At 38.0% G+C, this 24550-nt stretch overlaps 1 protein-coding gene across 8 annotated transcripts in view; it reads left to right on the forward strand.

Annotated features, from left to right (window-relative positions):
* RHOT1 (ras homolog family member T1) overlaps window positions 1-23206 on the forward strand; it is a 65659-nt gene extending 42453 nt beyond the window's left edge. For 2 of the 8 annotated variants that reach the window (XM_011230606.3, XM_034641923.1), the window contains 9 exons: window positions 274-419; window positions 1559-1659; window positions 3501-3631; window positions 4317-4400; window positions 6149-6268; window positions 7634-7836; window positions 8878-8973; window positions 10615-10737; window positions 22094-23206. In XM_011230606.3, coding sequence (XP_011228908.1) covers window positions 274-419; window positions 1559-1659; window positions 3501-3631; window positions 4317-4400; window positions 6149-6268; window positions 7634-7836; window positions 8878-8973; window positions 10615-10737; window positions 22094-22211 — 1122 coding nt within the window. In that variant the 3' untranslated portion in view covers window positions 22212-23206. The remainder of the gene's footprint in view (window positions 1-273; window positions 420-1558; window positions 1660-3500; window positions 3632-4316; window positions 4401-6148; window positions 6269-7633; window positions 7837-8877; window positions 8974-10614; window positions 10738-22093) is intronic. The other 6 variants (XM_011230683.3, XM_034641925.1, XM_011230646.3 and 3 more) reach the window with 3 other exon arrangements.
* The last annotated feature ends 1344 nt before the right edge of the window (window positions 23207-24550 follow it).

Below are 24550 nucleotides of genomic sequence, written 5' to 3' on the forward strand. Positions count from 1 at the left end.
TGTCACATAGCCAAAAATTGCTCAAAACTTCTTAAGTTAGACTAGCAAAAATTCTGTTTATTTACTTTCATTATTTTCTCAAGATGAAAAATTCTGGTTTCTGACAGCTTCGTATATAGATTTTCTCTCATATACATGCGAGAAATTTTCTTGAGAAAATGTAAAATTTCATTTGTTTGTAGAAGCATAGCTTTTCTAGACTGGGGGCTCTGTGCTTGGAAATTATTCTCTTAGCTATCTAAACATTTTGTGTACTTCTTTGTGTGTCCTCAGGATAGAGACTGTGCTTTGTCACCTGATGAGCTTAAAGATTTATTTAAAGTTTTCCCTTACATACCGTGGGGGCCAGATGTGAATAACACGGTTTGTACAAATGAAAGAGGCTGGATAACTTACCAGGGATTTCTTTCCCAGTGGACGTGAGTACAGAGCTCACCTGTTTCCTTTACAGTTACAGCCAGTTTAAAATTACGACATGTCGGGGCGCCTGCGTGGTGCAGTCGTTAAGCGTCTGCCTTCGGCTCAGGGCGTGATCACAGCGTTCTGGGATCGAGCCCCACATCAGGCTCCTCCGCTGGGTTCTCTCTCTCGCTGGCTGTCTCTCTATGTCAAATTAATAAATAAAGTCTTTAAAAAAAATTACGACATGTCACATTAATCATTTTGTAAGTTGGTCAGGTCTTAATAAAATGCTTCAATCGTAACTGCCTGTGAGCAGGATTTATAGTGCTGCTGCTGTGTCTAAGATGAACTTTAGATGTTCTGTCAATTTCTCAGGAGGGTCGTGTTTGCTTTCGGATGATGTACAGGGAAACAGTCATAAGTCTTACATCAAAACCGAACTAGATTCTAATACTTTTTTGATTAAGGGAATTGGAAACCTCATTGCTATTACACAATTCTTAACACTTCCAGAATATGGGGAGAGCATACTTGACACTGAAGACTTATTTGAGGGTTTTTTTTTTCTTGTTGTTTGTTTTTAATGCACTTCTTAGTGCGAGTTTTTCTACAATCTTCCTACAGCGTAGTTGACATTGTATCCAGGACGCTAAAGACCTCCTCTGATCACACATGATGACATTATTACTTTAGCCTTAGTGAGGCTAACTTTCTCAACACCAGGACCTCGTCTTTTTTCACATCACAAGAAGGGTTAACTAATTTCAAGTGCCTTCCAGTTATTTTTGCACCTTTTGCAAACCTTTTCAGATTTAATTATCAAGTCCTCATCCAGCCGGTATTTGCAGTACGCTGTATGGCTTGGGAAGCAGCTAGTATAAAATATCCTTAGATTTTGCCAGCATCTCACTGCTCATCTATGTGTAGGTATAGGAATCCCACTCTCCCCTGCCAGCCTTGCATCCCCTCCCTCTCTTCTCTTCCTGAAGAATGGCGGTGTAGGGAAAACCATGGTTGGGCACATGGGAAATTAAAGAAGCCTGACAGAAATTATCTGGGTCTGGTGGTAGGATTATTTGAGCTGTTGGGATCTTTTTTTTCCCCTATAAGTGTTAATTTAGGAACTTTTCCTGTTTCTACCTCCTCCCTTTCTTAGGCTCACGACCTACTTAGACGTCCAGCGATGCCTGGAGTATTTGGGCTATCTAGGCTATTCTATATTGACTGAGCAAGAGTCTCAAGCTTCAGCCATTACAGGTAAGTACCTGGATAGTACTCAGTTCATGCTAAGAAACATTTTTTAATATTCTGGGTTCATGGGTGAAAAGAGTGAAAATAAACTCCTCTTCATTAGTCTTCCACGTCTATACTCGGTTTGTTCTCCTGGCCATTTGGTAATTTCTTTTGAAGTCAGAGGCTTGATTTTACTGTTTATCAAAAAAGAAAGAGTAGGGGCACCTGGGCGGCTCAGTCAGTTAAGCATCCGCCTTCGGCTTGGGTCACGATCCTGGAGTCTCGGGATTGAGCCCCACATCGGGCTCCCTGCTCAGTGGGGAGGTCAGCTCCTTCCACTGTCCCTCACCCCTCTCTCTCTCTCTCTCTCTCACAAGTAAATAAATAAAATCTTAAAAAAAAAAAAACAAACCTTAAAAAAAAAAAAAAGAGTAGAGGTTTACTGCTTACCCCTGAGGACACTCCACTGATGAACATCAGGGTGGGCTATGGGCATTAAATGTATTGTAATGTGCCAGTTTATCTTTTCATTTTCTTTAGACATCAAAAACAATATCTATTAATACATAATTCTGATACTGAATTAATTGTGTACCTCTTGGTTTTGTGACCATTTTCTACATTAGGAAATCTTTCCCAGACTTTATAATTCTTGCTAAGTAGTATGCTCCACTTAAAGAATACCATAGGTATGGAAATAACAAATTAGAGAACGGATTGTTTCAATATTTTTTTATATCCTAATTGGTGGGGGGAAATGCCATATCTTACAGGAAGTCCAGGCACAAGAAGACGACCATTTTTTTTTTAAGATATTATTTGAGAGAGAGCAAGAGAGAGAGAGCACAAGCAGGGGGGAGTGGGAGAGGGAGAAGCAGACTCCCCGCTGACCAAGGAGCCCGATGTGGGGCTCAATCCCAGGACCCTGGGATCATGACCTGAGCCAGAGGCAGACGCTTAACCAGCTGGGCCACCCAGGCGCTCCGAAGACAACCAATCTTAAAGTGACAGAGCAAGTACCCTTTAAAGTAGTTAACCAGTTAGACAGTATTTAATTCAGTACCAAAGAGCAAGGAATGATTTGCTAGCTAGCATGAGGTTGTCTCAACAAAATATTGTGGACCTCTTGCTATATCAGTAAGTATAGTTTTATATATCTTTAATGTTAAATAGTGTGTCATGGTACGGATGTTGTGTGACTTATTGAACTTTCCCATGATTGTTGTATGTTTTTTATCATTTTCAGTTTTTGGCTACTATAAAAGCTCTGGTGAGCTTTGTTGTAGTTGAATTTTAGGGTACAGCTTAAGGAGGTCTCTTTACCTCTGGTAGAGAGGTGCCATTGCTCTGCTGTTGGAGTGTTGTTTCCTGGCCTGCCTCTTTTACAGATCAACATTTGAAAGCCAGTTAACCCCAGAGTGCATATCTCTTTCCCATTTATAAATTCAAGAGTGTGCAGATTGGAGATAGCATCTTTTAATTTGTAATTTGTTGTGACAGTTATTTATCACAGGAGAAAATAGAGGATATAATGTTGGCTATATTCATTGTAATTTTCATTCACTGTTAGGATATAGTTTTCCTTATGAAAATGTGCTACTTATTTTATGATGAAATAAATGTCATTTGGTTACCAGAAGTTCACTTTACAGCCAGGTTTCAGAAATGCATCTTTTCCACCCAGTGAAGCCCTTTGGTATATTTAGTGCTTGGTTTCACATACAGCATGGCTGTTGCACAGCGTGTCTGTTTATTAATCATATACTTCATAAAAATGAGAAATCACAGTACCCTATTTTGCAGAAGATGAAATGGAGGCTCAGTGAGTCTAAATGATACATAATTAGTTTTTTTCTTCTTCTTAGTAACAAGAGATAAAAAGATAGACCTTCAGAAAAAACAGACTCAAAGAAATGTGTTCAGATGTAATGTAATTGGGATGGAAAACTGTGGGAAAAGTGGAGTTCTCCAGGCTCTTCTTGGAAGAAACTTAATGGTGAGAATTCTCGGATAATAGAGCTTTATTCAACAAATTTTTATAGTCACGAGTTTACGTGATTTTTTTCATAGCCATTAACTTTTTTAGATGATTACTAGAGCTCAGTGGCCTGTGTATATAAGTAAAGTACCATCTAAGGGTAACAATGGTCCTGTTGAACTACCTTTATCTTCGTTTCATTGTTGTTAGCTGCCGTTTGTCTTTTTTTTTCCTCAGCGGTATTGAGGTGGGGGTTAAACGAATACATGTGAAAGTGCCTGACACGGTGCTTGGCATGAAGTAAGTGTACAGTAAATGTTTCAGCCTGAACGCTGTATCTGGTTCTGGCTCCCGCCCTGAGTAAGGAGAGGGATGTTTCCGGATGGGCCTCACGTCAGACCGAATTATAGTATAAGGAAAATTGCTAGCAGGTAGCTCTGTAGCACATTTGCAGTCATGCAGTTTCCTTCCTTTTCAGCTGCGCCTTTTACTTTATGCAGAACAAATGCATCTTTTGTCTTAGACCTTAAGAACTAAGAAACATAAAATCAATGTCCCCTTTGTACTCATATATAATACATAGTGTACGGAAGAATGCCCTTTTATTTATAACACACCCACACACGCATGCAGAGTGTATGTTAATGAAAACTAGGTACTGTAATTTCTTACTGTAAATATTGAGACTTTTGGTTGTTTTCAGAGGCAGAAGAAAATTCGTGATGATCATAAATCCTACTATGCGATCAACACTGTTTATGTATATGGACAAGAGAAATACTTGTTGGTAAGAAATTCTCTGGCATATAAAGATTAGTAATTATTAGGTATATTTTTATATGACTCTTTGAAAACATAATTGGATTTACCATAATGGCTAGATGTGGAACTCGTGTGATTTTTTTTTTCTTTTACCTGGTTTATTCACTAGAATTAATTTTAATTCCCCTGATGTGTGTGGTGATCACATGGGTGTAGATATAAGTGAAAATCTATTTGTGTGCTTAATTGTATATTATACACAATAGAAAGTAGAAACAACAAAAAAAAATAACTTATCTTTCCTCTTTCTTCCACTTTTCTTTTAAAAAAATTTTTTTTCCTGGGGGCGCCTGGGTAGCGCAGTTGTTAAGCATCTGCCTTGGCTCAGGACGTGATCCCAGGGTCCTCTGCTAGGAGCCTGCTTCTTCCTCTCCCACTCCCCCTGCTTGTGTTCCTTCTCTGCTGGCTGTCTCTATCTCTGTCAAATAAATAAATAAAATCTTGAAAAAAATTTTTTTTCTTCTACTGTTGACTAGAAATTAATATGAAAGCACATTAATAATACAAGCACCGCATGTGCTTGGTAGTTTGTCTATATTCTGAATCGAGTTTTATCTATTTAGCAGACAGGAATGTAGTTACCAAATGTGTTAGTCTAAAAAAAAAAAATGGATGAAAGAAGTGTGTGACTGAAAAGACACTATGAAATACAGTAGAAAGAGATATATGTTCTTTTTGGATCCAGTCAGTTTGGTTCGAACCCTGATTCACCATCGATTAGCTGTGTGACCTCAGACAAGTGGCTTTTTCTCTCTGAGCCTAACTTTCTTATTAAGTTAGCTAATATGAGGAGCTCCTAACAAATAATAGGTACCAGAAAAAGTTCATTTCCTTTCTTTTTCCTTTTGGAAATAGTTTATTCTACCAGACAAATGATCACATTGAATTTCATACAGTTTTTCCTCTTTATGATAAAAGTTTTTTGTCAGTTTCTTATTAAACCTTGTTTATCTCCCATTCTTTTCCTGTAAGTATAGTTCTACTTAACTGGGTACTCAGTAAATAGAGCTGACTGTTAATTTTCCTGTGTTTATTCTTATACTGTTCTTAGTAAATTGGTATCTTTCATGCCTCTGCCTATCCATGCTGGGATGGTGTTTATTTGGGATATATGGAGTCACTTCTGATCTTGTACTTCCTTCTCTCAGCAGAGGTGCGCGATCTTCTATAACTCAGTAGTACTGAATTTTACTCTTGCTGGATCATTGTCATAAGGGGGCTATTTCTTCAGAGGTTGTATAATAAACATTAAAAAAGGGTGGGCAGTGAAGCAGAACAAAATGACCTTAGTGTAAAGAGTCTTTGTTTTGTTTTAATTTGGTGAGAGAAAAGCTGGTCTGGTAGAAAGAAAATAGACTTGAAATCATATTTGAGCTCAAATTTTGGTCTGATGACTTGCTGGATGTGTTACCTTAGGCAGTTGACTCTCTGTTTAGCTTGTCATCTTATCTTTGTAGAGAGTGTGCATAAAGGGCCTGCCTAGCACGTATCAGTCACTGAACGTTTACTACTGGAAAACCTTAATCACTGTTTTCAGTCCACAAAATCAGAAGCTACTTGTTTATCTCCACTTCCCTCCTCTAAAAATAGCCTGAAAAGTTATGCTTAACTAGTACTTTATTTGGAAGTCAAGCAATAATAACACATCATGACTTTAATTAAACATCAATATTATTATATTAATGTTTCTTATTATCTTCTTCTTTTTACAAGTTACACGATATCTCTGAATCAGAATTTCTGACTGAGGCTGAGATCATTTGTGATGTTGTGTGCCTGGTATATGACGTCAGTAACCCCAAATCCTTTGAATACTGTGCTAGGATTTTTAAGGTTTGTTGTTCTTTTGGTCTTTGTAACTGTTGGTTTGGTTTGTAACTTTATATGGAGTTAGATGAAATTGTATAATGTGATGTTTTCTAACCAGGGAGATGCAAGAAAATCACTTGCAGAGCTTTTAAAAAATACATTTGTGTCCCATCCCTAAAGGTTCCGGTTTCATTCTGAGGTGGTGGAGTCCGAGATATCTGTATTTTAAAAACATTTTTTTCCACATGTGACTCTGATGTGCATCCATAGTTAAGAACCTCTGTGCACATGGAGGGGTGCCTGACTTGGCTCAGTCAGCGGAGCACATGACTCTTAATCTTGGGGTTGTGAGTTCGAGCCCCACATTGGGTGTAGAAATTACTTAAAAATAAAATCTTAAAAAAAGAAAAAAAAAAGCAGTGCACATGGATTATATATTGCCAGTTTCACCAGTAATAATAATAAAACAAGGGGGAAAACCAGAGGCCTGAAAAGTCCTCAGTCACTTTGAGATCATCATCAAGATGCAATAGGAGTTAAAAACTGTAGGTACAAAGGAATTTATTCTAGCATTGTTTTTAATAAAAAAAACTAGAAATAATCCAGATGCCTAACAATAGGAGGATGGTTTACTAAATTAAGACAAAATAATACAGTGGAATATTAAGCAGCCATTAAAAATAATGGTTTTTGAATTCTGAAAGCATGGAAGATTCAGCATTATATTTTTAGATGACTATGTCCAGCATGACTGCACCTATAGAAATGTATATAAATGCATGTGCTTAAGGACTAATGATAGGAAAAATGAAAATAGTGAAAAAATAATAGAATCGTGATGCAAAAATTTAAAAAGTGAAGATAGTGTGCTCTAAGATAGAGGAATTTAGATGGGTTTCTCTTTGTTTCAAAATATGGTATCTTTTTAATAAAAAATACAATTTTTTCAAATTGTAGTGATTCTGAAGAGTTATTATAGGTTCGTATGGTGACCAGCATTAGAAAATGGGCCCTGGGGGCGCCTGGGTGGCACAGCGGTTAAGCGTCTGCCTTCGGCTCAGGGCGTGATCCCAGCATTATGGGTTCGAGCCCCACATCAGGCTCCTCTGCTATGAGCCTGCTTCTTCTTCTCCCACTCCCCTGCTTGTGTTCCCTCTCTCTCTGGCTGTCTCTATCTCTGTCAGATAAATAAATAAAATCTTTAAAAAAAAAAAATGGGCCCTGGTCTTATCAGACTGCCCTGGTCCAGTGCCAATCATTGCCTCTTAGTTTACTTTCTCTTTGAGGCTATGCTGTGCCTAGCCAGAGATAATTTTCAGTACACATTTAATTAAATGTAGTGATTTTTTACCTTGTCATCAGATTTTGATTTTAGTTTTTATTCCATAGCAACACTTCATGGACAGCAGAATACCTTGCTTAATCATAGCTGCAAAGTCAGACCTGCATGAAGTTAAACAAGACTATAGTATTTCACCTGCTGATTTCTGCAGGAAACACAAAATGCCTCCACCACAAGCCTTCACTTGCAATACTGCTGATGCACCCAGTAAAGATATCTTTGTTAAACTGACAACGATGGCCATGTACCCGTAAGTACTTGCTCTGCCATCATTTTCATGTTGCATGGTTCATAAGAATGTCGCATGCCATGATTAGCCATGAGGGCGGAACCTTTGTCACACAGAAGTTGTTCAGCAACAGAAAGAGACTTTGTAATGAGAAGGAACAAATCTGAGTAAACGCGAGTTTGGTTTGGGTGCCATAATAAAATTACACAAACCATGCTTCTGACAGGATTTGTATATTTTTAAGCAGACTGTCACTATCGTAATAGGATAGTACAATGAAACTCAGCCCCCGACCCAGCATTTAAAAAATAGTCAGATGGGGTTGGCATCATGTTGCTTTATGCTTTTAAGACATTTCCATATGAACAAAAAGTTCATTTTAATATTTTTCTGTTGATTCATTGACCTTGAGTATGTGGAGGATTCTAAAATATTTTATGAATTAATGTTTAAATTATAGATATGTTTGAGAATATAATGTCTTTTTTAAGTGCTGTAAAAAGTAATTGGAATTGGAATTCCTGCCATATAAATGTTTTACATTAAGTGTTATGAACCATGAATTTTATGTACATTTATTGTATATCTATACATGCATATGCATAAGCACATAACTGTGGACATTTTCATAGCTTACTAACTGCCTTAGAATTGCATGGTTCTTAATGGCATTCTCCTCAAGTACTGTGTGTGTATAATTCTGTTTTGTAACAAGATAGTTTTTCAGGCAGTGCGTTTCTCAGGACTTTAGCTTAATCTCTTTATTATTAATTTAGTCTCTAAATTATTTTTCTTCTAATAAAAACTGCAGTATAAAATAGAGTAATAATCAAACATGGCTGCGAACTGAAGTCTTTCAGAAAGGTGTTAATTTGTGCAGACTCTTCAAATCAAAGTTAACTTCACTGCTATTCTGTTAACTGATACTTAAAAAAAAAAAGGCTGCAAGCCTTTGAAATTCTATTTGTATTGGAAGACAAGTCGTTCCTGTTACTATAAGATAAACAGAACCTTATTTATGTCTTGCCTTTGCTTTAAAACTCTCACGTATGTTATCTACAGAGAGGACCATTACAGAGACAGACTCTGCCGAGACATGGGCAACACTGATAGGATAGAGAATTTGAGAAAAATCTGGGTCTTTCTAAAAACTGCTTTGTAAGTTGCTTTTTCTTTATGGCTTCTGTGGGATTTTGTTGACATTTTCTTATAGATGACCAGATCTCCTTTCTTGCCGTAATTAACATTTAGTAATTATGCAGAAACGCACTGCTTGGTCAGGCTTATCGCCTAACTGTATATTACAGTGGTGTTTTTTTTTTTCTTTTTCCTTTTTTCTTTTTTACTATGTAAATGCGCTGTTTTAATCTTGTAGATAACTGTAACTGTGTTTTCAGGTCCTCATCTTTAAAACGTTCTGCAGTGTGTGTGTGTGTGTGTGTATGTGTGTATATGATAAATGTACATACAGGGACACTTGCTTATATGGTCAACCCCAAACGACTTCTCATGAAGCATCTCCCTGTTGCTAAGCATACTTTGCATCTCTCCTTTTTGGTGGGTGGAGCCTGCGTATGTTGAAGAGTCAGACTGAACTGGTAAAATAACAGATGGATCCCAGTATGACAGCTGGCAGCGGCTCGGTAGCATCGATATGTTCCTCATCGCAAGTCAGGTTTTTAAAAGGAATGTCTTGAGTCTATGAGAGTTTAAAAATTAATCCTCGTTTTTCTTCATGTTGGGAATTAGGCATTATTGGGATGCTGCTAATCTCCACAACCATGCCACCGTGCGATGTGGTCTCATCAGCTCTCACAAGCTAAGCCAAGTCAGATTGGGCCAGTCCTTTGACTGAGAAGCCTTTAAAAACAATGTTCAGGTGTTACAGGAAGTGCTGGCATTGATTCATCAGGTGGCGCTCTTCTGAGTGGGTTCTGCGCCAGCGCCTCTTCAAGGCGCTGTGCTGGCTTTGTATGTCTGAGTGGCTCTGACCACTGGGCAGTCCCTGGAGGCCCCCTACTTTGGTTGCTAGGACAGAGGTGAAATGGATTGCCCCATGTGCCTGTCCCAACTAGTATAACTCCACTCAACCAGAAAGGAGTCAGAAAGCCTCCCTAAATTTCATATCTAATACCAATTGGACCCATTGTTGATTTTTACATCCTTACCCAGAGTTTCATACTTAGCTGCTGTGTTTTAGTAGCAGATGAAGTCAACCCTGTATTTTGTTCAAGTGGAAATTTATGAAGCACTTTGATTTCCTTTGGGAGCCAAGGTGCTTGATGAATTAAAGACGATGTTGTTCATATCTCCTCAGGGTTGAATATACTCGTCTTTTGACCCTTATGTGTATTTGTCACTCTTCTCCTTCCTGGTTTTCAGGCATGTGTGTATGCTGAGGGAGGAGGAGGGAATGGTTATTTAAATGCTAGCAAACTTTGTCCTTTCGGTGGGTGCTATGGCTTAACTCAGTTTTTCTTTTGATTAATTTACATGAGGGTGCCATCTATTGCTGTGCATACTTATTCCACCAAACCTCATTCCATCCCCCCTCCAAAAAAGCCAAGAGTGTTAGCTGATTTTCCTTAGGCTTTCTCTAGGGAGGGAGGAGGGAGCTATTGCTATGTATTGTATTTTTGGTAAATGTGGAATTCTGCACAACTTTAGCATGCCCCACACTGTCCTTTTCCTTAGTGTTGCTTATGCCTAAATCTTTTTTTTTTTTAAGTTGGCACACCCTAACTTGTGCCGTATTTGTAAGTAAGAACTCAACTCCTGTCCTTCTGTGTGTTTTCGCAGCCATGCCCGGTTACGCTGTATGTGCACCTGCAACAGGTGTACATTTTGCATCTGTCAGAACTTCCTCAACTCAGACTTGCTGCAATCTGTAAAGAACAAAATCTTCACTGCAGTTCTTAACAGGTTCTTAACTTTATTTACTGGGTACCAGGCATTCTGTTAAAATACAAAAGAAAAAAAAGTGGATAACTATTTATTATACAGATACTCACTACAAAGACCATAAGCCAGCCGATGCCCAACTAACTTCCACTAAAATTCTCACCGTGGTGACGATGTTTTTAGGGGACTATAAAATAAGATTTTGGATTTCTTTTTTCATGAAGGAAGTTAAGTCATTCATATGATAGGATAATATGTGTAGGGAGATTAAAATCTTTTGGCTGAGAGTTGTAGAAATAGATTAGAACTTCTGTGGTAACGAAAAGACATATTGATCCCAAATGTTAAACTGGACTCACATTCAACTAATATAACTTAATTAAAACCATACTAATGCGAACGGTATATTGGGTTTGAACAATTTCTGTATTATAAGTACCTGGAATGTTTATTTGAAAGAGCATGGCTTCTGGAAATGAGAATAATAGCCAACTTTGAGGATTCAGAAGAATATGAGAAAGAACAAAAGATCGGTAGTACTAGTTTTTGAGGTCTTTATGATTGAGCCCAAAACATGAAGTATGCCTAGAAAGTAATATGCTTTTTAGAAAGGGAAGCAAAACAAACAAACAAACAAATTAATAGGATATTTACATTCCCTCAAAGCAAAGAACTTGGAAAGTTATATTCTTATTCTGGTCATGCTTCCATTGTTCAGATTTACATTTCGTGAACATTGAAGAGCCTATGTACTATTAATTTGTATCTACTGCAAATTTTGTGTCTAAAAACGAATGAGTGTTTTGAAATTGACATTCAGCTGTCATTGGGAGCTGGGCTTGATTAAGACAGATGATCCAGCTAAATAGATTTTGGTTGGAAATGGGTCCATTCTTTGTCTTACTGTTGGACTCTCACTGAAGGCTAAGCTCTGGCTGTAGGATAGTTTGTGTCCACCAGCAAAAATAGTAGATGTGGCTATGAAACAGTGAGACTATATTTAATGTGGGTCAGAAACTGATTTTGAAGGCATTCTAAAAAGAGTTGCGATGATGTTTTGAGCGCTAGCAGCTCTGGAATAAGAATGCAGCCATCTCAGGTGACTGCTTTGAAGGGACCGCCACACTAATTTGGTGGTAAAGTTCTGCCTCTGTCCTCTGAATGGCATCTTACAAAGTAGTAACACAGATTCTCTCATGACGACTGTCTGAGAAAGTGCAAGGCTAGTTCAAACCAAACAACATTCAGGAGCTCCGGTGTTGGAAATGGTAGGGTGGGAAGAGATTCCAGAACTTATCTGGCCTAACCTCCCATTAGAATGCCTTACTTCCTGTGGAGAGTACTGTTTATCTGCTGATGGCTTTCCTCATTGGAGAGGGTTTTTGCTTTTGCCTTTGCTCTTTATTTTTATTTTTTAACTAAAATGATTTCCCTATAACTTTCTCTCCTTTAGTTTTAGTTCTGCCCTTTAGAACAACATACGACTATTCTACTCCCTCCTCAACCTAGCAATCCTTCAGACATTTGAAGACGGCCATCATGTCTCCCCTAATTTTCTCTTCTCCAGGTAGAACATCCCCATTTCTTTCAGCCTTTTCTTAAATTAGATGGTTTAGTGACTTCATCAGTCGTGGTTGTCCTCGTCTGAAAGCCCTTTAGGTTTTCAGAGCTCCTCTTAAAAGAGGTACCACTGAGAATGGAGAGCAGTGCTCCAGGTGTGATGGGACGAGTTCCCGAACAGCGGGTAGTCCTGTTCCACAGTCAGGACGGCACCTGTCTGCTGCATGAAGTAACGTTTTTAGCAGCCCCATCCCACTGTTGTTGTATATGAATCTTGGGGTTCATATTTGAATCAGATTTTTTTTCATATGAGGTACTATTAAGGCAGTGTGTCCCCCCCCAGTTGTGTACTTGACATTTTTAGTTGACTCTTTGAATCTAAACACAGATACCTGTGTATCTCTATTAAATGTCATATTCTTCTTTTTGATCCATTTGTTCTAGCTCAGTCATTTCAAACATTATTTCTGTCATTTGTCCCATTATATATCTCTCTTGGCATTGTGTTATTTGCAAACTTGGTAGATATGTCTTCTTTATCGTTCAAGTTATTAGTAAAAAATAATGTTGAATACCAAGAGATTGGAGAGAGAGAGAGGGAGCCAAAGCCAGCAAGCCCTGAAGTATTCCCTCGGAGAACTCTTTTCCCAATGACACAGGTTTAAAATTCTTGGGGAAAGATTATTCTGTAAATTAGAAATATTTTATTATCCTGTCCGTGTTTTATCATATTATCTTACAAGAGATTTCATGGAGGGTTTTTTTGAAATCAATATGTAATTTCTAACACATTTCTCGGATCTACCAATGTAGTAATTTTATCTAAATAGGAAGTGACATCTATTTGGCGTCTTATTCTCGGTGAACCCACCTTGGCTCCTAATAATTGCTAATCAGATCCATCTGTTTTACTTATTCTGTAAGATCTTGAGTGTCCATACTTGCAGATTGATTCATTGTCTGCATCTTTAGTGACAATTTTATTCTCAGGTTGGTTTAGTCAGCTTCCAAATGGAAAAGGTTGGGTGTGTATTAATGGATGAGTTTGCTCATAGTAAAGTACTCTGTACAACGATCTTTGAAGGGAAATCAGTACATTTTGTCATATCTATTTATAAACTAGAACTGATTGAATGGTAATGTCAGCATACGTCCCCCGACATCTAGTAATCAAGAATGCAATGAATGAAAAAGATAAGGAGGGAAACAGATATACCTTTCAAAGAACTCCTTCCTGATTCCTCGTAGTGTTTCAAAATTTTATAGAAGTACAGTGGAAACAAGAGTTCTGTACTGAAGTTTCCCTAGTTTACAGAAGGATGTAGATAAGGTAGATGGGGGTGGAGCCCCAGAACTTAAGTACCTACAGGGTCTGGATGGGTAATGTCAACGCACGAAGGTGGCCAAGTATGAGAAGTGAGAGATGTAGGGACCATGCCAGGCCCTGTCTAAAAGAGGCAGGCACGACTCAGCTCTGGCCTTTTGTTGTTGTCCAGGCTGGCTGTTGCCAGGTCTTCTGATTCTAGCGGACGCTAGACATCAGGATTTTTATGTGAAATTTCCTGCTATTCACAAAATGGCAAGTAAATTTAAATCTTTAAAAGTACTGATCAGAACAAAACATGCTGACAGGCCACCAGCTTGCAACCTCAGGCTAAAGATATGGCCTAGCGTTGTGAAACTGCAGGCAAAAAAAAAAAAAAGAAAAAGAAAGAAATACATACACCCAAGGAGTGAAATGTCTCTTTCCCCTTCCCACCAACCAAATTCTACTTCCTTTTCCATGAAGAATCTGAAAAACTTGTGGGGTAATGGGGTCACCTCCTTTCTTTCCTATCTCTCAGGTTGTGGTAACCTTTGGTGGTTGGTCACTATTGGTTTGCCATGCTAGATATATCTTAATGTTATAAAGCAGAAAAAGGATTGATTAATCGGGTAAAAGTCATTTAGGTATTTTTCACTGTAATTCAGTAGGGAGGAGTCTCACTCAACGCTAAGCCTTTAAGTCTCTGGTTTTAGCAATCTGCCACGTCTCGTGTTTGATTTAGAAGTGTAAAAAAGTAGTTTTAAAATTTTTATTTAAGCAAAAAGTTTCATTAAATGTCTGCAAAGAAATTAATAGACGGGTATTGGTACATACATGTTGGTCTCAAATTTAATGCCTTGGTTTAGTGCACTTGTAAGCATGCTGGTTGTGGAAATAAATCACTTCCAGAGATAATACCTGTTTGAGGCCACATTCTCCCTTTACCTCCCTCTGCCCCTGTGATTTAGTCACTCAAATACTTAAGTACCTGCTTTAGATAGGATCCTGCTGTGAGCTGGGGCAGAATATGAAGATGAAGAAGATATGGACCTGCCTTTAAGTGCCTTTCTAAATACTATGTTATTAGGAAAATTTTCCTTAAACTTTGATTATGTTTTCAGTAACCTTAGTCCCTTAGGCTACAAAAGGAAGTGCTACAATCTGATCAAGAGAGGATTTAAGCCCAATAATTTATATATAGGCATATTAGGCACAATCCCACAGATTCATTTCTGAAATTACTGGTTTTTTCCCTAGCTATCTGTCTTTGACCAGTAAATATTGTCCCCTTTTTTTTGAGCTTGTTTACGGACACTACATATTTTAAGTAGAGAGTAATAATACATTATTTTTCTTTTTAATGTAATTGAATATATATTTGTTTCAAGATGTGAGAAAAATGTTAAACTATGTACCTGACATGTAACTCTGTTCTTTAGTAATTGTGGTCTTACCGTTGTGATCTGGATAGGTTTATGTTTTTCTTTAGAACGGTTTATGAATAACCAGAATTATTTGAATTTAAATACATTTAGAAGATGATTAATATCTGGTCAGATGATTTTAATCTTTCACAATGCTTTCATTTCAAATAGTGTAAATTATGGTACTGGGAAAAGAAACCTTCTGATGATATTTTAATTTTTAATTACCTTTTTGATCTGAAGGTGTTAAAATGATTATGTAGGAGTGAGCTGGATTGTTGGTTTGAACTACCCAGGGTTTTAGCTCTCAAGTATTTATTATTCTGACTTCAGAAGACTCCTACTTTGCATGACGATGTTACTATACTGTAGTGTGCCATGGACTTTAATTTGTCCTTTCCTTTAGGTGTTCATTTTAATTTGTATGTCTGTGTCACTTTGTCATTTTTTTAACTTCTCTCAGTCCCTATCCCAGCTAATTTCTGTGTGTAATCCTCCCACTTCTCCTAACCTATAATTTAATTGAAATTGTTTATTTTATGATTTATTATTTTGGTGTGATTTTCTTTGATATGTATTTTGGTTTTAGGATTTCTTTCATCCCATTTTATTATTTGCATCAGCCATATAAATTATTTGTTCATGTTAGTTCTTAAGTTTAGTAGCAGCATTTTACTTTAGCAACCAAGTACGTAGTTCACCGTATTTACAGCGACCCAAAGGGGTGATGGACAGTCATTGTACCCATTGAATTCTTTGCCCTATTTTTTTAATGCATTTTTAAAATTGGGTGTATGTGGCATTTATTTTAAGCCATTTATTAATATTTGCCCATATTGCTTAAATAATCACCTAAGTTGCTCCTTCATGTACTTTAAAGCCATGGTACTTATAGGAGCCCCTTTTTTGAAGAAAGGATTTTATTATTGTCACAGTGAAATGAACTGCCTTTTCTTAGGATTGCCTTATGAAGAGGATAGGTACCTGGAAATCTTAATGTTCTAGAGATTCTTCTGGGAATGTAAGAGTTCTTAGGATATTATGTTAATGTAAACTATTGTATCCAACACAGTCTGTCCTGTGTTTTAGTTTCATATGAAGCTTCTATGTTGTCTTGTATCAAGGTCCTTACAAGACTATTCCTTTAATTAGTATACATAGTCTTATGTTTAAAATTATACAGGAGCTTATGTTATAGATTCTTATTCAGTAAGCTGCTGTTTGCTTATGTGTTTTAATTTTTTTGCCATTTGGTTAGAATATTAAAGGACACCACAAGGTGGAGTTTGCTTGTTTGATCTCTAAGTATCAGTAGGTAACATATAGATACTCTGTGTTTCCCATGTATCTACGATCATCTATAAATTTTGGTTCTTATGCTTGGTGAAGCATTTCTTGACATTGATGCGCACTTATGTCCTTTTTCAAAGTATGTTACTATTCAGGCATGCTCAGTTAACAGCTTTCTTATGATGTGTGTTGCAACTCATTTTGTTGAATAGTATATTTTGACTTCTTAAGCTATTTTGAGAAATACCTTAAAAGATCTCGTACCTACTAGTTCAATTAGAAGAATTGTCATTATTAAAATTATTATTAAGAGTAATTGCATTCTTATTAGAAAAGATACTTCAGGCAAAAACAAAGCACCAAGAAAACATTGAGAGGAGTAAAAGCAGGGAGGCCCACAAGACTTCAAAAAGCAAGTGAAATATTTAAATTTTTTTTTAAAGATTTTATTTATTTATTTGACAGAGATAGAGATAGCCAGTGAGAGGGGGAACACAAGAAGGGGGAGTGGGAGAGGAAGAAGCAGGCTCACAGCAGAGGAGCCCGACGTGGGGCTCGATCCCATAACGCCGGGATCACGCCCTGAGCCGAAGGCAGACGCCCAACCGCTGTGCCACCCAGGCGCCCCTAAGTGAAATATTTAAAAACAGAATACTTAACTATAGTTTTGGTGACCTTGGTACAGTTTTTGACTTGAGCTGTGTAATTGCAATTAGGAAAAAGCTGTGTGTGCTATCTATGAGCCCTAGTAACTAGATTCCATGCATTACAGTTACATAGGCAGTTCCGAAGTATTAACTTAAAAATTCCTACTTGAAATATGTATGTGGATAGAATTCTAAAATTAGAAGAACACTCATATTCCTGCATCTATGCACCTCTGCTTTGGGTTTGGAAAGGATCAGGTGGAAAGATGAGAAGAATGCAATCTAGGAAATTCACGCTTATTTCTGCAAAGTTGCATGGGACGGCTGGTGAAAGCTCCTGGGTGGGACTGCTCTTCCCGCCGTCTCAGCGCTGCTGCTCTTGAGTTTGCTCCACTGAACTTTTCTTTCCTCCTCATAAGAGCCTGCAACTGACATCTGACCTTTCTGGATTCTCCCTTTTCCTTAGATTCTAATTTTTGCAGACTTTTAGGTCTCTGCACTATAGTTTTTACACCCCAGATATAAAGTCCTGGGACACGTTGTAAAAGATAGTATTAAAAATACCCTATTTGGTTTAATTCCATTGAGCCCTTTAGAATTTGATTATTTTGTTTCTAAATATTGCAACTGATAACAATTCCTTTTGTTACTGGTCAAATACGTTGAACCAATAAGATTTTATTCATGTTCTTATACACGTCATAAATTGCAGAATGAATCAAAAGTATCTCGTATGCCTTCTTTAAGGCATTCTGTGCAAAGGTACGTAGGAATGTGGTCACTCTGTTATATGCGTTGTTCACACAGACACTTCTTAATTTAAGCTTTTATTGCCTGAAGTTTGAAACCTCTCCTTCTTGCTGTCTTATTAAGTAGCAATGTAGGGGTGCGTGGCTGGCTCAGTCAGCAGAGCATGCGACTCTCATCACCAGGTTGAATTGAAGCGTGGAGCCTACTCAAAAAAAAAAAAAAGAAAAAAAAAGTGCTTGTCATCTGATTGACATATGGGCCCTCAGCACTTCTAAGCAGAAAGGCAGCATCCAAAATGGAAGAATTTTCCACCTAAGAACTTAGAAGCTCTGACAAGCTTCAGATGATTAATTAAGGATTATATTCTAGCATTTAGTCATTATTTCTTGCGCTCTAAAAAGAGATACTGCTGAACTAAATTATTGCACATAGAGAAGGAAAATGTGATTCTGGTATATCAATAGATTTTTTATTTTTTTTAAAAGATTTTATTTATTTATTTGACAGAGCGAACCCACACGCACAAGCAGGAGGAGGGGCAGAGGGAGAAGCAGACTCCCCGCTGAGCAGGGAGCCCAGTGCGAGACTCGATCCCAGGACCCTTGGGATCGTGACCTGAGCCAAAGGCAAACACCCAACCGACTGAGCCACCTAGGCGTCCCTCAGTAGATTTTTAAAAACAATCTTTATACACACACATGCACACACATTTTTGGCCTTGTAATATTCATTTTTGGGAAGTCTCTTAAGGAAACTATACTAAATATGGAGAAAAATCTTATGTAGAAGGATATTCATCCCTTTAGTTATAGTCACCAGTAAATGAGGCAGCCACCCATAGGGGAACCAGGTAAAATAAAGCTGTTTAAAATGATTCTGTAATTTATGAAAAAGTCCTTACATAATAGTAAATTTTTAAAAGGATATAAAATTGTACAAATTATACACATCGTATTTGCAGCTATTTAAGAAACACATAGAAAGGGGCGCCTGGGTGGCGCAGCGGTTAAGCGTCTGCCTTCGGCTCAGGGCGTGATCCCGGCGTTCTGGGATCGAGCCCCACATTCAGGCTCCTCCGCTATGAGCCTGCTTCTTCCTCTCCCACTCCCCCTGCTTGTGTTCCCTCTCTCGCTGGCTGTCTCTATCTCTGTCGAATAAATAAATAAAATCTTTAAAAAAAAAAAAAAAGAAGAAAAAGAAACACATAGAAAAAGTCTAAAAGGAAATACCCTAAGTTTTAATTCATTGCCTTACGTGATGGGACTCTAGGTGATTTTTTTTTCTTCCGACTTTTATTTTCCTCGTATATTATAATGAGCATATATTACATTTTTGACAGTAAAAAATAATAATAAACTAAAAAGAAAAAAAGTATGCCATAAGATAATTTATTCTAAAATGATATTTTATGTGAGTCATTTTGAAAGAATTGTACTTTGGAATTGTGGAAGAATTGTTTTTGCTTGAGTTTAGAAATGAACTAGGAAGCAACTTTATGAAACTATTACTCTGCTTCGGCTTGAGACCTGAAACGACAAACATGGCTCGGTTCTCATACTTATGGAATCTAATTAAGATCATGACACTGTTCTCTCTTCAGGTGCTGTCAGTCAGCTAAGCAACGACAAGTGTGCCATCCGTTATAAATGCTTTTTCATACTGAGAGAGCCTGGTTAGTGCAGCTTTCAAAGGCACATGCAAATGGCATAAAATTGGTCTCTAAGTAGCTTTCCAGGTCCACAGGTGTCTTAAATAACCACTATAAGGTTGATGGAGTCATTGAAGTATTTCTTATGAGTTAATCGTTGCCTGAAGTTTTAAACTGGCCATATCTTGACCATGTATCTGGATTGCTTCTCATACGTAAATATAAACTGCTGTGCTGTCTATAGAGGGCTATCCTATGGGGGCAGGGGGGACCAGTAATTACTGTCTTGAAATGCAAAAGTCAACTAAGCAATAAAGTCAGAATATATTATTCCATGAATGGTAATACTTGCTTAAAATACAACAAAGGGAACTGTGTAAAACAGATTCCATACTTGAAAAATATTTGTGAGAAATCATTTTGACTGATTTTAATGTGATGACAGCTAGCTTTAATCCTAGCTCTTTTCTTCCCCAAATTAAAAAATAAACATTAAAAAAAGTCTTCTAAAAATCCTCCATCAGTGAAGATGCATAAAAATCAGAGACCAAAGCGGAAGCAGAACCTCTCCCGCCCTTTTAGCCTGTGTTCTCACTTTAAGTTCTAGGCATCTCTATTGATTTGGAGCCACAGACTTAGGTCTCTGATAGTCCATGAGTTTGGGGTGTTGGACTCAATTTGTTACAGGTGTACGTTTGCAGTTGTGGGTAGTCTGTAGTTAGAAGCATCAGTACGTTTCGTGACTCATGGTCGTTAGCCTCATTTTGAATGAATACTTAACGGGTCAGCAGCTACCGTCAGGAACTGCTGAGGGACGGTTTCCAGGGCTTCTCTTAGTGCTTCAGATCTACCAGGATCAGCCGGGAAGGGATATATAGAGAGTGTATGTAAGAGCCTCAGGTTTTCTTGCCGGGTATGTGAATGTTTTTAAAAAGTACCCATAGCTCTTTTTTTTTGGAAGTTTGGCAATTTGTGACAGAATACATTTATTTTAAATATAGAGAGCGTGAGCTGCATTGTATTAGGATGGCAACTCAATTTATGTGTGGGATGTTTAATTGAGAGATGTTATTTTCAGTCCCCTTCTTTTGTGAGCTCTGCCGTGAACTGCAAACTGTGTGCGTGTGTATAAAAGGTTAAGAGCCCGGGTAGCTGAGTGGGGTGCCATGCTGTTAGCAGACGACGAAGGCAGTATTACTCACCAGGTGCACGCCGTCAGCTCTGTAGAAGATTCCATCTTCATGCAGTCGTCTCATGGTCCACTTTTTCTTGAAGCCAGGTAACATTTCCCACAACCAGTGGGTTGGCCTTGTTGGAGTTTTTCCAAGTGGAAAAACTGGAAACCTACGAATTTTCTTCCCTAACTTGAAATAAATAAATAAAACATTGCCTGTTGGAGGAACTAACTCACAAGGTGGAATGAACCTGTGTTATCACTTTGCTTTGTAAAATAATATGTCAGGAGTGATTTTTTTCTTTTTTTTTTCTTTTTTTTTTTTTTTTAAGGAACTGGGGAGAATAAGAAATTGGAGTGCCGTGTGTTGTTTTGCCATGGTGATGAGCATGGAGCACTCTGGCTTGTGTTATAGACTTGTTTCTAGGATGGGCAGATCGCATTTTGTGATAACTAATCTGATCGTCACTCTGACTATCACTGAGGCAAAGTCGTTTTGTACCATTGATGTTCTTGGCTCTTAACTCTTTTGCATATGTCAGTGTCTTGGTCCTTTAATGATGTCTGACTTTGGCTTCAAATCTGTTTGTTTCTTAGTTGTAAAATAACCTGACTTAGACAGTCTCCCTAAGCTCTTAATTCTATAAGTTTCCTACATCTCCTCAATTGTGCTCATTTAACTAAAACTCCAGTGACACTTGAATAAAATAGTCCAGCTTTTGCTCTCAAGCGTTGTCCTCTTTCTGGTAAGCTGTCATACTTGAGACCCTTGAGGGTGCTTTGCAGTGTCATTAACTGAGCATGCTCACAAACTCAGTTTGTGGTACAGGCTGTCCCTGTTCCTGTCGTGCATACTATGGCTTCTTTTATGTCATTTACCTTTCAGTCCATCATGTTACATGATGTCCTTTAGTTGGTACCATTGTCACTGCCTGTCTGACTAATATCAGGGTTGGTTTTTTGTTTTGTTTTGTTTTTAATTTTCTTTCTTTAACCAGCAGTAACCCAATTAATGCAAACTGGTAAATCTTCCCCATCCCCTTTGGGATTTTTTCGGTAAATTTTCATGGGGCTCAGTGTTTCCAAAGTTGACTTTAAGCATTGCTCTTAGAAAAGTATGGTCACTTGTCGCTTAACTGCTTACGTGATAGCTTTTGATTCCTGGGCACTGGAGATCGCATATTAAGTTCCATGAAATTGACTCTCAAATTTGTGAGATCTCAGTTTTAGCTTTCATTTTGAAGGACCGTGGTGGGATTAAAAAGTAGTAGGTTGATTTGTCTACGTTCTCCATTTCCCATGTGAAGAAGATGTCTAAAATTTTAGATGTTGATTACTCCCAAGTAGTAGGTAATTATAAAGACATTCGTCTTTATTAATGTCTACGTGATGTCTTAAGATAATGATTATCTAAGCAATGTACATGTGGCTATATTGATAAATGTTTTTGGTAAGCATTACTGTATGCAATTAGCCTGACAAGTGTGCTAATACTTCCCTAAAAGTAGACTGTTACTATATAATTGGTATTTTCATACTAATCATGTTTTGAACATTAATTATATTTTCTGACTACAGGCACGTGACACAAGCTGACCTCAAGAGTTCCACGTTTTGGCTTCGAGCAAGTTTTGGTGCTACTGTTTTTGCAGTTTTGGGTTTTGCTATGTACAAAGCATTGTTGAAACAGCGATGATTAAAAAAAAAAAATACCGGCCCTACCAAAAACAAATACTTTTATGTATTTATGTATGCTTTAAATTCTGCTAGAAATATTGAGATATTTATACATGCAGAGTTACTTTATTAATATTTGTAATTCATGCATAAGAGTATTTTAGTGATAGTTATAACTGCAGTATTGGCTAGCATATGGAAAGAAAGAGCTTAACAGCCAAACTAAAATGGCTAAATTTCAGAGGCCAAAAGGGAATATTTTGTAAATAATGTACATATTCAGGCAAGATATGGTCTCCCAAACTGAATTCTAGAAATGATGTTTCTAGATGTTTTTATGTGGTATTGTTAGTGTTCAGTTGGCTCACTCTCCTAGGTCTAAGTCAGCTCAGAGATTGTATTTACTCATGGATCACTTATTTATTTCACATTTTACTCAGAATGATCCTTTGGGTTCTTTAAAGAACATGAGGCACAATTTGCCATTTTCTCTCCATTTTTAAAAAGAGATGAGTCGTGGTCAGCTCACACCCGTCTTTCAGTCACTCGTGGTAGGCCAGCCTCGAAGCCGTCGTGCAGTCTAGAAAGTTGCATAGCTGAGTGAAGTGCTTCTTTAAAGGAAGGAGTGAGGTAAAGGCAGTTAGCTGGGACGTTACCTGTATACTGATTATGTTGCTTCCTTTGTCTGTATGTGGAATTTTATAGCCCTTTCAATCAAATGAGAAAAAAAGATTTGTATATTATCAATGTTTTTAGTTTAAATAAACAGTCACCATTACTACTATTGAACTTCCTCCCCCAGTGTACATCATTCCATAACGGCCGTGTCTATTACAGTGTCTCACAGTGGCTGCATGTGTCATAAAGTGTTCTCTATCTGGCTAGGATAACCCGGAGGCAGCACTTTTTTAAATGGTAAAATAAATCTAATGGACATAGACTCTCATGATAAACCTATTTTTTTCCATCATCAACCTTTTCGAGTATTTAAATAAATAACTGCTGTGTACCGTGTTCTTGAGTTTTTTGTCTTACGAAGTAAATATTTCTGTACAGGTGTGAATGGAATCCTCTGGTTTCTGTCTTTCTTACCTTGAAAATTATTTTTTGTTCAAGCAGATGATACTCATTAGGAAAGAAGACAAGTATGATTTGTATATAGAAGAGGAAGTCTATTTTAAAGTTGTGGGCAAATCTATTCGTCGAGAAGGCCAGTGGTTTTCTCCCACATATGCCTAGCTCCTGTGGTTTCTGCTGTGACGTACATGTTTATCCACTTCTCTAACTTGGATTTTTTTTTCTTTTTTGCTGTTCTGATGGACGTCTAAAGATCACACTCCCCGAGCAGCTGGAAACAGCATAACTTACAAGCTCTACACTTGTAAAGTAATCTGTGCCGTATTTAGCTGGACACTTCCCTGTCCCCCTACTTCCCATTTCCATTCTAAATCTGAGGAAAGGGAAGATTAAGCAAAAATTAGGTGACTCCTCATTTTCTTTTTTCTCGGAGTCTCCTGCTTACACCTGTCAGTTACACAGCTTCCAGGGATAGTCAAGTCTTTCCTTCCAAGTTCTTCCCTGTTCAGATGCAGATGGATACATCTGATAGATTGCTGTGTTTGTGAGAAACTAAGGAAGGAAGGTAGTTTGCCAAGATGTAAAAGTGGTGTTAATGTATGTAGACTTTTCTATCTTAATCTTTTCATTTGAAGCGCAAGTGTCCGATTGACAAGAAGGCCGGCAGCCGCCCTGCCTCACCTGCTCTTGCCCCGTCCCCCCGCTTAGCCTGGCAGCAGCCTTCCTGTACCATCAGCGAGTGCAGGTGGGGCGGGTTTGAGAGGGGAATGCTCCCTGGTTTCTCCTCTGTGACCTACAGAGTCACACAGTTATTTTCTTCATTTCACGTTCACTTTAGAGACCAGTTAATGTGGGCAAATATGTGAATAAATAAAGGAATAGCTTCTGGCTTTGACAGTTTACTCTCAGAAGATGCAAGCTATAAGAGTACTGCGGGAAAATGAGGAAAGTAGGGACCTGAGGATGGGAAAGAAAATCTTTCACTTTGCGTCAATTGTATTCTCTCTTAAATGGACCGTTCTAAGGCTGCTTGCTACAGTGTATTTTTTTAAAGATTTATTTATTGGGGGCAGGGGGTGGACAGAGAAACAGAGAGAGAATCTCAAGCAGACTCCCTGCTGAGTGCAGAGCCCAACACAGGGCTCAAACTCAAGGCCTGAGCCGAAATCAAGAGTCAGACGCTTAACCGACTGAGCCACCCGGGCGCCCCTGCTTGCCACACTATTTTAATGAAGTGAGGCAGTCATGTGGAGAAACGTCACTTGGAAGGTTTGTGGTTCT

This window comes from Ailuropoda melanoleuca, chromosome 13 (genome assembly GCF_002007445.2).
Source record: "Ailuropoda melanoleuca isolate Jingjing chromosome 13, ASM200744v2, whole genome shotgun sequence".
In the NCBI taxonomy this organism is placed as follows: domain Eukaryota; kingdom Metazoa; phylum Chordata; class Mammalia; order Carnivora; family Ursidae; genus Ailuropoda; species Ailuropoda melanoleuca.